The sequence below is a fragment of the Rhinoderma darwinii genome, chromosome 2 (assembly GCF_050947455.1).
Source record: "Rhinoderma darwinii isolate aRhiDar2 chromosome 2, aRhiDar2.hap1, whole genome shotgun sequence".
Classification (NCBI taxonomy): domain Eukaryota; kingdom Metazoa; phylum Chordata; class Amphibia; order Anura; family Rhinodermatidae; genus Rhinoderma; species Rhinoderma darwinii.
This window is the reverse complement of record NC_134688.1, coordinates 74,645,991-74,659,993: the sequence shown is the minus strand read 5'-3', so window position 1 is coordinate 74,659,993 and position 14,003 is coordinate 74,645,991. Positions and strand designations below refer to the sequence as shown.

At 40.5% G+C, this 14,003-nt stretch overlaps 1 protein-coding gene across 5 annotated transcripts in view; it reads right to left on the bottom strand.

The window, feature by feature from the left end:
* ATP7B (ATPase copper transporting beta) overlaps nucleotides 1-14,003 on the bottom strand; it is a 127,516-nt gene that overhangs the window by 36,942 nt on the left and 76,571 nt on the right. For all 5 annotated transcript variants that reach the window (XM_075851769.1, XM_075851768.1, XM_075851770.1 and 2 more), the window contains 6 exons: nucleotides 11,281-11,444; nucleotides 10,207-10,368; nucleotides 9,690-9,766; nucleotides 9,383-9,557; nucleotides 5,769-6,002; nucleotides 1,723-1,814 (listed from right to left, as the gene is read on the bottom strand). In XM_075851769.1, the coding sequence (XP_075707884.1) occupies nucleotides 1,723-1,814; nucleotides 5,769-6,002; nucleotides 9,383-9,557; nucleotides 9,690-9,766; nucleotides 10,207-10,368; nucleotides 11,281-11,444 (904 nt within the window). The remainder of the gene's footprint in view (nucleotides 1-1,722; nucleotides 1,815-5,768; nucleotides 6,003-9,382; nucleotides 9,558-9,689; nucleotides 9,767-10,206; nucleotides 10,369-11,280; nucleotides 11,445-14,003) is intronic.

Genomic DNA, 14,003 nt, shown 5'->3' with positions numbered 1-14,003 from the left:
GCCCCTCACTCCGGCGATGAGGACCTGTTCTCTACCACTCCGGTCCCGAAAGCTCCTGCAGCAGTCACGTGCTGTTCATCGGTCACATGCTGCTGCAGCCAATTATTCGCGTTAGCAGTGATGCTGCCATGAATGGCAGATAACCACTGAGACCAGTGATTGGCTGCAATGGCACATGATCGATGAACGGTCCCGGAGCACTGGAAGAGCAATTTTACAACATTGTATGCCCTGCTGACGATTTTAAAAAGTCCCTGATAATCCCTTTAAATCTATGTCTATGCAGGGGATTTGAAGCTTTGTATTAAAAAAACGAAGCTCAGGTTGTTATAAAGATAGATTAATAAATGAATCAGTGCAGAATGTAACCTATTTAAAGTGAACATTCACTTTGTACCTCAAAATGCGATTACTCTCCTACCCCAGAAAATCTTACTCTCCTGGGGTCCTGTTATGTGAATATCCCTGGCAAAAATATGCTTAGCTGCCTTCAGAGCTGGACTCCTGAGTGCCAATGTCATAGGCTGCTTAACGAAACAGCAAATTGAATATTTCATATACATGTTCCTGAATAACTTAGGACAACACTGCTTAGCAGAAGGCTCATGAGTGTGAGAACGCTGGATCTCCACAGCCAAGGTAAGTAAGACTTCTAATATGTAACAAAACTGTATTTTGGGTTTGTTACCATATTCACTCTTTTAATACTTTCAGAGTAACTACAGTTCACATTATCTGATAAAAGGTACAACCACCTTTGGGCCACATTTTATGGCATATGTTTAAATATAATCTACATAAAAAGTTGAGTAACTCTGCAAATACATTGCATTGCTTATCTTTTACTGACCCTAAATTATAGCCTGTATTATGCTACAGGGTTGTGTTCAGAGTTCTGCTGGTTGTCATTGGAAACAGTCGGCAAGCTTGTTGTCAGACACAGAGTTAGGGGACTTCCCAGAATGCAAACCACTAGGGCAAACCATAAACATACATTGAGCCAGCAAGGAACGCTGGGAGATTTCAGATTTGAAGACTGCATATTTGTGATTGCAGATCTGGTATACAGTAGAGCATATAATACTAGGCATAACACAGTGTATCAGATTTTCCTGGAATGTTCCGTTAAAAATTCTGTTGGCTCCTGTTACCAGAAAGCATTGCATTTTAGCAGCTCAGATGACATGTACACAGGGAGGTGTTAGGTCACATGTCTGACATTGGAGAAAAACTGCTGTCTGTTTCCACTGGCAACCAGAAGAATAGTGGCAGTGTATATAAATAGATATAATGACATTAAATAGTATTTGCATATATTTTTAAGGTTCCGTTGATGGGTTCCGTCAGACCTTTCCGACGGAGGAACCCATTTATTGCATTACCATTGATTTCAATGCTAATACATCCGCTGCCAATGGTTTCCATTTGTCTCCTTAAGGTTTACGTTTTTTTGGCGGAATCAATAGCGCAGTCGACTGCGCTACTCTTTCTGCCGAAAAAACTGAAACCTTACGGAACGGAGACAAACGGAAACCATTTGCAACGGAAGCATTACCATTGAAATCAATGGTAATGCAAACAGCAGCCATGGTTTCCATTTGCCTTTCCGTAGATGGATTCCTCCGACGGAAAGGTCTGACGGAACCCATCAACGGAAACAAACTCTGATGTGAACAGGCCCTTATCCATTCATTAAATCATTAAAAGAACATGATGCATTACCTCACCACTGAGTGATTAGGTCCAAGCGTCACAACGGTCGCCTCTGTAGCTTGCAGGGATATGAGCTTGGCAAGAGCTTCCGATGTTTTACTCTATGGTAGAGAGGAAATCACAATACTGCTTTACAAAGCCTAAGTATATATATATCAACACCTTTTTTTTAATTCAAGAATAACGTTTATTGTCATATAACAAAATCACATACAGAGCATGAATATAGTAACACTTTAAATGCTGACGTAAAAGAAATGACAAAAGAATATATACAAAAGAATTTGTAAAAAGAAACTTTCAGCTGTATACTACATACAGACTTTTCCCATGTGTGCATGCAACTTTTGCAGACATTTTTATATGACAAGTATATCAATAAGAAAAAGAATACAGGGTGAAAAAGAGTAATGCACAAGTTGCTATTAAGGCTGCAATCTCACATCGCGTATTTTTTGCAGATTTTGATACAGATTTTTGAGTCAAAGCCAGAAGTGGATCCAGGAGGATGGAGAAGTATGTTCTTTATTTATATTTCCCATTTCTTGCAATCACTTCTGGCTTTGGCTCAAAAATCTACAAGTACACAATGTGTGAATCCAGCACAACAAGGGCCTACAGTGAAGGAAATAAGTATTTGATCCCTTGCTGATTTAGTAAGTTTGCCCACTGTCAAAGACATGAACAGTCTAGAATTTTTAGGCTAGGTTAATTTTACCAGTGAGAGATAGATTATATAAAAAAAAAAAGAAAATCACATTGTCAAAATTATATATATTTATTTGCATTTTGCACAGAGAAATAAGTATTTGATCCCTTTGGCAAACAAGACTTAATACTTGGTGGCAAAACCCTTGTTGGCAAGCACAGCAGTCAGATGTTTTTTGTAGTTGATGATGAGGTTTGCACACATGTTAGATGGAATTTTGGCCCACTCCTCTTTGCAGATCATCTGTAAATCATTAAGATTTCGAGGCTGTCGCTTGGCAACTCGGATCTTCAGCTCCCTCCGTAAGTTTTCAATGGAATTAAGGTCTGGAGACTGGCTAGGCCACTCCATGACCTTAATGTGCTTCTTTTTGAGCCACTCCTTTGTTGCCTTGGCTGTATGTTTCGGGTCATTGTCGTGCTGGAAGACCCAGCCACGAGCCATTTTTAATGTCCTGGTGGAGGGAAGGAGGTTGTCACTCAGGATTTGACGGTACATGGCTCCATCCATTCTCCCATTGATGCGGTGAAGTAGTCCTGTGCCCTTAGCAGAGAAACACCCCCAAAACATAATGTTTCCACCTCCATGCTTGACAGTGGGGACGGTGTTCTTTGGGTCATAGGCAGCATTTCTCTTCCTCCAAACACGGCGAGTTGAGTTAATGCCAAAGAGCTCAATTTTAGTCTCATCTGACCACAGCACCTTCTCCCAATCACTCTCAGAATCATCCAGATGTTCATTTGCAAACTTCAGACGGGCCTGTACATGTGCCTTCTTGAGCAGGGGGACCTTGCGGGCACTGCAGGATTTTAATCCATTACGGCGTAATGTGTTACCAATGGTTTTCTTGGTGACTGTGGTGCCAGCTGCCTTGAGATCATTAACAAGTTCCCCCCGTGTAGTTTTCGGCTGAGCTCTCACCTTCCTCAGGATCAAGGATACCCCACGAGGTGAGATTTTGCATGGAGCCCCAGATCGATGTCGATTGACAGTCATTTTGTATGTCTTCCATTTTCTTACTATTGCACCAACAGTTGTCTCCTTGTCACCCAGCGTCTTACTTATGGTTTTGTAGCCCATTCCAGCCTTGTGCAGGTCTATGATCTTGTCCCTGACATCCTTAGAAAGCTCTTTGGTCTTGCCCATGTTGTAGAGGTTAGAGTCAGACTGATTAATTGAGTCTGTGGACAGGAGTCTTTTATACAGGTGACCATGTAAGACAGCTGTCTTTAATGCAGGCACCAAGTTGATTTGGAGCGTGTAACTGGTCTGGAGGAGGCTGAACTCTTAATGGTTGGTAGGGGATCAAATACTTATTTCTCTGTGCACAATGCAAATAAATATGTATAATTTTGACTATATGATTTTCTTTTTTTTTTAAATATAATCTATCTCTCACTGGTAAAATTAACCTAGCCTAAAAATTCTAGACTGTTCATGACTTTGACAGCGGGCAAACTTACAAAATCAGCAAGGGATCAAATACTTATTTCCTTCACTGTATGTGTAGCTCAAATCTAAGTTTTCATGCATACTGTATGCATAGAGCAATGTTTCTAGGGTGAATAACTCCATACATACAGCATCTAGTGGAGCATGCCACAATTTTTGATGAATTTGTGCGATAGAAGAATAACCTCCATGTAAAATCGGAGACTTACAGAAGTAGAGTAAAGCCAACATGCACTTCTATGGGTGCCCTATTATAACTGTGCATGATGCCTAAAGGAGATTCCCTCAAGTAGCACATTTCCTCCACAAGCCTTCAATGAATCAGCTCGGTTCCAAAAACAGGTGAGTCCTCGTGAGTGGTCATTGGTGCTCAGCAACATGTCATCACAGTGAAGCTCTCCAAATAGGATATCCTCAGAACATAATTGTGCCACTAATCCTTGTACCACTTTATTTCAATAAAATGACCAGATATGAAAGAGGTTCTTTTCCTTCATTGGCCAACGGTGTCTTAAAGGATCACTCAAGGCAAAACTGACACACAGTGCCTGAAAGGCCCTGTACTAGGCATAAAACGTTGCATCAAATTTGCCTCGAATGTTTTTTATAAGAAAGTGTCACGTGGACACGGAAATGTGATTGGAAATTTTATTGAAATAAAGTGATATGAGGAAATGGATGGTGCCGCAACTCTTTTTTTCTGGGGATGTTCAAGTTCTCCTTGTAATATGCTATTTACAGTTGCTTAAAATTCATATACCAAAAATGAAATATTTAAAAACAAACAAAAAAAAAACCACAACATATAAATTTTGACTTCAGCGCATAATTTCTTTGTATGAAGCTTGCTATGTGAGAGCCACTTATGCTGGAAGCCTGAGGGACCTGGACCTGAGAGGACCATGCTTTTCAGTGTGACCCACATTCTATTGCAAAGATCCACACTTGTGTATACAGTGATAGACAAAGAGAATAATCTATTTGCGGCTTCACACTTCTTAAATAACCTACTGTATGGAGTAACGTATAATAACTTACACAGAAACAAGGAGCGTTCGAAAGTTTCCATCCATAGGCTTTGAATGGAGAGGTAGGGGGCGTGCTTGACTGCAGCTCCATTCAACTGCCCCTTGCTGTGGACTTGCAGTAGGGGGGAGTGTGCGACACAGGAGCCCTGTTCTGCTGATCTGTGGGGTCCCAGCAATGGGACCCCCCACAGATCTAACAGTTATCACCTATCGAGTGGATAGATGATAACTTGTTGTAAGCAGAATACTCCTTTAAAGGGTAAATAAACTTTCAGAAAACTTCTGACATGTCATAGAGACATGTCAGAATTATTGATCAGTGGGGGTCTGAGCACTGAGACGCCCACCAATCGCTAAAACTAAGCGACAGAAACACTGGGGTGAGTGCTGAGCTGCTTGGTCTCTGATCGTCATTTTTCGGAAAGCCGAGGTAACGGTGTACGGACTCAATAGAGATTCTATGAGCTGGCACACCACGCCGAGTAAAGAATCAGAAACGAAGCCGCTCAGTACTCAGACTTCCATTGATCAAAACTTCTGACACGTCACTATGACATGTCAGATGTTTTCTGAAAGTTTCGTTATTAAGCAATCTATGTCCTGATGCTAAGCTCAAAAAACAGTTAGATCACATTACAGGTAAGGATTAACCTGCAAATAATGTGTAAATCGATACATATAAGCTTATGGAATTCAGTGCAATGGGGACATTATTATCCTACCAAGTATTGCCAATGCCCATGTCTACCACTGTGACTCTATGCCAACAACATAAGCAGTCGCAAGGGTTAAAAAAAATTCAGTGATAAGTCAGGATTGAAGGGATTTCCTGGAGAGTCCCACAGGGACCAATCTAGTACAATTACCTTTGCTATGTGTTCAAGCCATCTCCCCAGAGCGATGAACATGAACAGCATGGGGGGTGTATCGAAGAACGTCTCCGGGCTCTGCTCAGACCTCTCCACAATGGCCACAATCAGGATAACCACAGAGTAAATATAGGCGATGGTGGTAGCCAGGACAATGAGTACATCCATATTGGCTGCCTTGTGTTTCAGAGACTTGTAAGCCTGGACATAGAAGTACCATCCTCCAAAGGACTGTGGGTAAGAAATACAGTGAAAATCATGGCAGCAATGTAATACATACCTGAATTGACATGAGTGGAGGCAAAGAGCAGTTACATGAAGAGAATATGTGAATGTTATGTTATAAAAGGTATATAATGGCATAGGTTATCATGCTGCAGCCTATGGTATGCGGTAATCATGAGATGTAAATGTCATATGACCGGTCACGTCATACTCAGATGTTTAATAACAAATAGTCAAATTGAGTTAACAAGGACGAACATTCACTGGAACGATTCAAAAGGAGATTTTTTACCTAAATTCATTTTTAGAAAAAAATCTAAAAATTACCAGGCCAATTTTCGGTTTTTCATTTTCGTTTTTCCCTCCCTGCCCTTCCAAAAGCCATAACTTTTTTGCAGGACGAGTTGTCGGTTTTAATGGCACCATTTATTGTACCATATAATGTACCGGGAAACTGAAAAAAAAAATCTGTGTGGGGTGAAATGGGTAAAAACAGCGATTCCGCCATTGTTTTTTGGGTTTCGTTATTACGACGTTCATCATGTGGTAAAAATGACATGTTAACGTTATTCTACGGGTTGATATGATTATGGTAATACCGGAATACAGTAAAATGTATATAGGTTTTTTATGTTTTACCACTTTTACAAAGAAAAACTATTTGTTTTAAAAAAATTAAAAAAAAGGAGCGTTAACTTTTTTAGATTTTCTTCGATTGAGCGGTGTGAAGGCTTATTTTTTTGCGGGGCAAGCTGTAGTTTTTTTTGGTACCATTTTTGGGTACATATAACTTTTTATTCTATTATTTTTGGGAGCTAAGGTGGCCAAAAAAACAGCAGTTTTGGCATTTGAATTTTTTTTTTCATCGTATGGGTTAAATAAAGTTGTATTGTGATAGTTGACTTTTATGGACGCGACGATGCCAGTAATGGTAATTTTTCTTTTTTTTAACATCACTTTAGGGAAAAAATGGGAAAAGGTTGTCTTTTTTAACTTTTAATATTTTTTTTTACTGGTTTTAATTTTTTTATACCAGAGATTGTTGGATCGCTTGAAATACATACTGCAATACTTACGTATTGCAGTTTATATCATGATTTTGGCAGGAGCACATTACACCCTCAGACTATCGTGACAGCCATCAGCACTCCACAATCGCGTCGCGGGGGAACCTATGGGCTGTCGGAGGGGGCTGAGATGCCGCGATCTCTATTGACCGCGGCATCTAAGTGGTTAAACGGGCGGAATCAAAGTGATCTTATACAGCCGACACCCACTGAGTATGAAATGGCCGTGATTCTGCTCCATAATTGCCCTTGACGGCTGTCACATACGTGTACGTGGCATGTTGTTATGGGGTTAAAGGTGTTCTCTTATGAAGGCAACCCCTGTCCATATGCCCTGTCAGGGCATATGGACATTATAAAGGGGGTTCTGTTCTGGTAGACTTGAGCCATCCATATATTACATGGACAGCCACTCATCTGATTGGCTGCCATATAATACTACATTTTCCTTGCAGTGGCTGCTGCAAGGGAAATGTCTGGCTGGCCTTGGCTTCCCCCGGCAAAGTCAGCTGTTGCAAATTGAAGGGGGTTGTCCCTGATGAGAAAACCCCTTTAATGAGGAAGCCAATTTTGGCATTAAAGAGGTTGACAGGTTCAGTGTCAGTGGGTCCTGTGTCTCTGTCAGGACCCACTAAGGCCTCGTGCACACTTTCATCACCGTTTTCACGGCCGTTTTTGACGGATCCGTGTGCCTGTTTTAGCGGCCGTGTGATTTCCGTGTGCACTCTGTGTTTCCGTTGCCGAGCATTGTACTGTCCAGGGTGCTGAAAGAGCAGGGTTGTTCAGCGCTAGTCACTGTACAGGGTGCTGAAAGAGTTAATGGGATGCACTGATCGGCGGTAACTTTTTTAGCACCCTGGACAGTGACTAGCGCTGAAGAATGACCATGCTCGGCTCTTGCAAAATAAAATTTTAATGAAATAAAAAAAAAAAAAATCAGTTCATACTTACCCAGAACTCCCTGCATTTTCCTCCTGTCCTGCCTCCTGGGATGACGTTTCATCCCATGTCACCGCTGCAGCCAATCACAGGCTGTAGTGGCGGTCACGCAAGTCTGGATGACGTCAGAAGGCCGGCCTCCAGGGATGACGCTTCATCCCACGTGACCGCCACTGCAGCCAATCACAGGCTGCAGCGGCCGCATGGACTGCCGCGTCATACAGAAAGGTCGGAGTTGAGGAAGAAGAGGGACTCGTCACCAAGACAACGACCGGGGTACGTATGAACTGCTTTTTATTTTATTTGTGATTGATAGAGACAAGTGGCTGCCGATATATCTGTAATGTACTTCTGCCCGTCCATGTGCCTTCAGTTTTTTTGATGGCCCCATTGACTTGCATGGGCCTCACGGTCACGGAATCTCGGACCAAAGTAGGACATGCTCTACTTTTGTCGGAACGGAGCAACGGGACCGTCCAAAAAACTGAAGTGTGCATTGCCCCATTGAAATGAAAGGGTCAGGGTGCTAGCCGTCAGAAAAACGGCTAGCACCCTGAAGAAAAAGACTGAAGTGTGCACGAGGCCTAACACGGAACCCGCCAGTGCAGCTAACCAGACGGATTCAGGTTTCAGCACTACATACAGCTGCTCTGTATACAGAATACAAAGCAGCTGTATCTCAAAAAGTAAATTTTTTTTAAAATAAAATGTAATTACAAAGTTGCACAAAACACGATAGAGATTTGTACTGAAATTTTTTTTTTCAAAATTTCAAAAAGTTGTACATAGCCTTTAAATGTACTGAGCTGAGCTGTTAGGGACATGTCTGACAACAGCTTGTCAACTATCTACAATAGCCACCAGCAGAATTGTGATTGCAGCTCTGGGCTATTGTACAACTAACAAATATAACTAAGTGTAAGATAAGAAATGCAATATATTGACATAGATACTCAACATTTTGTGAAGATTATATCTTTGTATAGACTGTATAATGGTGCTCAATCCTATAATGGTGCTCAATCCTCAAACACCCCCAACCCTTGTTGGCTCAATGTCAGCACAGAACGTGCCATGATAATTTGTATTCTGGGTGAAATATAGATATTGTACAATAATCTGATGTTGGCATAGGCATAAGTTAGGCTCGGTTCACATGTGCTTTGTAGTAAGGCTCTATTCACACATCATTGTTCAGGTTTCTGTTGTCCCTGGTGGGCAGAACAGAATAGTCTGCTGCGCTAGATTTCTTGTCACATTTAGTGTTAGGAAAAGGTGGTTTTTAGAGATGTATAAAATGTACACATTTATAATAATTTATCAACTAGATTATAGGTTACATGGCTTCAATAATATCTCAAAAAGAAGCACTGCACATACCTGGACTAAAGTGCAAAGTATGAAGAATAGGAGGTTCATTATAGATAAACCAGGGATAATGTTGCTGTCCAGTGCTGACGGTCCCTGGTGTTTATTGTGGCCAATTAACATGTAGACCATGAGGCAGATGACAGGGATCCCAAATATAAGGCTGAACAGGAAGGACTTTCTCCATCTGTGATTCAAAATACATGAAAAATGTCTGTATAAGAAGAATGGAATAAGTTTTATACAGTGACAACAGTAAAATGCAGTCACAAGGATTGGAGGACATATGCAGAGATTACTCCGTTATTTACATACTTACTGTCTTATTTCTTCTTTATGGTCCAGGTTGTGAGCTGATGGATCTCTTTTAGGTAAAGAAGCTCGAAAACCAATCCCCTGTAAAAAACAAAAAAAAAAGGTTCTGTGTCATGAAATCAGGCGAAGTGACGAACAGTCTATCCAGCTCATTCTAAGCAACCATTAGGTTTTTCAAAGGTCACGTTAGATTTGAGGACCCATTAGATGCTCAAATTATTGACTATTTATCCGCTGTAGATGATACATTTAGAAATGAATAAGAAAATAGTAAGGATCACAGATTCCTAGTTCAGAGGTTGCCGATGTCTAAATCAAACAAAGGAAGCCAAAACTTTTGGGTTCACAACTCCCACTGAAAAGAAGTCTAGTATTGGCACTTCCTGCAAGATAGCAGCCAAGCTTTAATTTACGAAAAACTTCTCCAGCAAAAATGAGGTTTATTTTTTACCTTCAAGGGCAAACTAATGTTTAAATACTTATATTACTTAATCTTTCTATAATAATTCCATGTACTTTACCTCAATGACTCGTATGATGTCTCGAGCACCAACAATTTCAGGATCAAACTTGACTTGAGCTTTGCAGGTGGCGAGAGCCACAGAGGCCTGCAGGACACCTGATGTTCTCATCAGTCGCGATTCAATATTGTGAACACATGAGGCACAGGTCATCCCTGTAATCTGCGGACAGCCAAGACATACGGCATAAATGCAGAGAATAACCAACTAAAACTATAAAACTTCAAGCTGCAAAATATATAGTATTGCCTTAAGCTGGGTGCATCTAGAGATGTCCTTATCTACCAACTCAAGTAGGTGATTGGGTGAAAGGCTGGGTGACCCACTTGTTCCTGTCCTCACATGTCAAGATAGCGGACACACGTAATGATAGTTGTTAACGTTACATTCCAGAAAAGTGGAAGTGAAGATAATTCCCGGTATTCCATATTCCCAATAAAAGCCTCTTTAGCAGGAAGCTTTCAGATATCAGAAGACTGTTTATATTATGGCAAGATGTCCTGTGTATGGGCATACTTAGGCTAAATACACATGTTGCGTATTACGTGCCGATTTGCCGCGCGTATTTTCGTGCGGCAAATCCGCAGCGTAATACAGTACCAGCAAAGTAAACGAGATTTCAAGGAATCCCATTAGCATGGTGCGGATTTCTTCTGCATGTAAATTGACCTGCGGTGCGGATTTTAAAATCTGCAGTATGTCAATTTATCCTGCGTTTCCGCTTGTGAATGGTATCTGACCAGCTTCAAAGAAAAACTCAGCATAAAACCGCACTTATTTCCGCATTAAAATATAAAAACCGCACCTAAAATCGCATCAAAAACAGTACCATTAGGTGCGGTTTTAGCTGTGGAATTACGTGCGTACACCTGCGGTTTTGGTGCGAATTTTCCGCATCAAATTTCGCAACGTGCGCATGTAGTCTTACTATGGCTTCCTCTTCTAGTCTATTCCTTTTATACCAACCCTGACCATATTTTGTCCAGCCTCCATAGAGTAAGGATAAGTGACCAGACAAGACTTTACTTATCCACAAGGGAAAGAAGAAAACCTGGACTTTACTTATGTACTCACAACCAACTCAATGCTGCCATGGGTAACTGTGCAATCTTCTAAAACAACAGCTCCAAATCCGAGATTTTCAATAAGTTGTGCAATTTCAGTTGGTTCAATCTGGTCTGCTATGTATTTGACCTCTGCTTTACCAGCCATCAGTGCAACAAGCACTGAAATAATACCTGTAGAGGGACATTTAAAAAAATATAAATAAATGCTACATAAAAAGATCGTGAAATTCAAAAATACCCCCACAGATATACTATTTGCCCCCTTTCCAATTTCTTCAATTTTTGTATATTTGGCACATTTAAATGTTTTAGATCATCAAAATATTTCAAATATTAGACAAAAAAAACATAATAACACAAAATGCTGTTATTGAAGGAAAAATGCTGTTCATTCCTACCTGGCCCTACGTGAGAACCTAATTGTCTCCTTAGCTACTTAGTTAACCAAATTCAATTGACAATTCAATTTTACCAGCATGATTACTGCCAGAGCTGTTGAATCTAAACATCACTTAAATAGAAGGTGTTTGGCAATGTGTATCCGGCTAGAAGGTCAGAAAAGGAAGCACATGATACCTCTACATAACATTGTAATATCTGTAATGGCTTTAGGGATGTCATAGTATTACTAGAACTTGGCACTAGGGTCAAAACCATATCAGTTAACACTGGGATCAGGGCCATGTGACTCATAGACTTTTTCCCATTTAACCCCTTGATGCATTATCACGTACATGTACGTGATAAGAATTATAGGGAAGTATGGAGCGTGCTCACGGGCTGAGCGTGCTCCATAAGCTGCGGGTGTCATCTGTGTTTTACAGCTGACCCCTAGGACCAACGGCCAGGAACAGCGATTAGGGGGTGCCGATGGTTGTCATAGTAGCCCAGGTCTGCCTTCTGTCTGCCTCTGTTAAGCCTGCCTCTGGCACGCTTAACAGAAGCCTGTAAAAATTACAATATACTGCAGTGCATTGTACCAGTGATCTAACGATCGCTGGTTTAAGTCTAGGGGGACTAATGTGTAAAAAAAAAAAAAGAGTTTAATAAAAGCTATTAGTAGTGAAAAAAATATATACAGTCTTCCCCATGATTGTGTAGCCTACTGAACCAGACTGTTGGGCATTTTAAAGGCTTAGGAAACCTTTGCAGGTGTTTTGTGTTGATTCGCTGATTAGAGTGTGACACCGTGAGTCTACAATCTTCAACTTTTACCCAATATTAAAATTTTCTGAAAGACTAAATTTTGGGTTTTCATTAACCGTTAGCCATAATCATCAAGATTAAAAGAAAAAAAATGCTGGAAATAGATCACTCTGTGTAATGAATCTATATAATATAGGAGCTTCACTTTATTAATTGATTCCAGCTGGGGTGGCGGAGTATTTAAACTAGGGCTGAGGTCAATGTAAAAAAGAAAGGGGTAGTTAGGTTAGAGAGGGGTCAGACTATATTGGTGGGGGGAGAAACAGACTGTGGGGAGAGGACTAGACAACAGGATAAGGAAATCCTTTTGTTACAAAACAGCAATGAAAATAAAAATGCCCAAATAATGTCAAATAATCACATTTCTGATACTGAAAGTGAAAAATTTAAAGGCAAGTTAAAGTGTATGTTCACAAATGCCAGAAGTTTAGCAAGCAAAATGGGGGAGCTAGAGTCCTTGGTTCTGGAGGATCATATAGATATAGTAGGTGTACTGAAACATGGCTGGACTCTTCACATGACTGGGCTGTAAATCTACAGGGTTTTACACTGTTTCGAAAAGACAGGACAAATAGGAAAGGCGGCGGTGTATGTCTGTATGTGAGAAGTGATATGAAGATGGTGGTGTATGTCTGTATGTGAGAAGTGATATGAAGATGAGTGTGAAAGACATTAGTGGGTGAAGATTGTGAGGAGGTTGAAACCTTGTGGGTGGAATTACAAAGGGAGGTAAACCAAGAAAAAAATTACTTTTGGTGTAATCTATAGACCCCCCAATATAACTGAGGAGATGTAAGATCAGCTATATAAACAGATGGAGCGGGCAGCACAGGCTGGTACTGTTGTGATAATCGGAGATTTTAATTACCGGGATATTAATTGGTGTCATGGTTCGGCTCCAACTGCAAAGGGGAGAAATTTCCTCAACCTATTGCAGGAAAGTTTTATGGGCCAGTTTGTGGAAAACCCGACTAAAGGTGAAGCTCTGTTGGATCTGGTAATTTCAATGCAGAGCTTGTTGGGAATGTCAATGTTCGTGAAAACCTCGGTAACTGATCACAATATAGTTATATTTTATCTATACTGTAAAAAACAAACACAGGCTGGGAGGGCAAATACACTTAATTTTAAGAAGGCCAATTTCCCCAGGATGAGGGCTGCAACTCAGAACGTAGACTGGGAAGAATTAATGTCAAATAATGGGACAAATGATAAATGGGAGATTTTAAAATCTACTTTTGGTAATTATAGTGCAAAATTTATTCCTATAGGTAACAAGTATAAACGACTAAAATTAAACCCCGATTGGCTTACACCTTCTGTAAAAAGGGCAATATATGACAAAAAAAGGGCATTTAAAAAATACAAATCTGAGGATACAGCTGTAGCCTTTTTTTTTTTTTCCAATTCAAAGTTTTTTATTGGTTTTAATACAAACAGTTACAAAAACATACAGAAAAATTGCGTCCCCATAATAAAAGGAACATGACAAATAGGGCGCAGCCCAAACAGTAGGGTAAACAT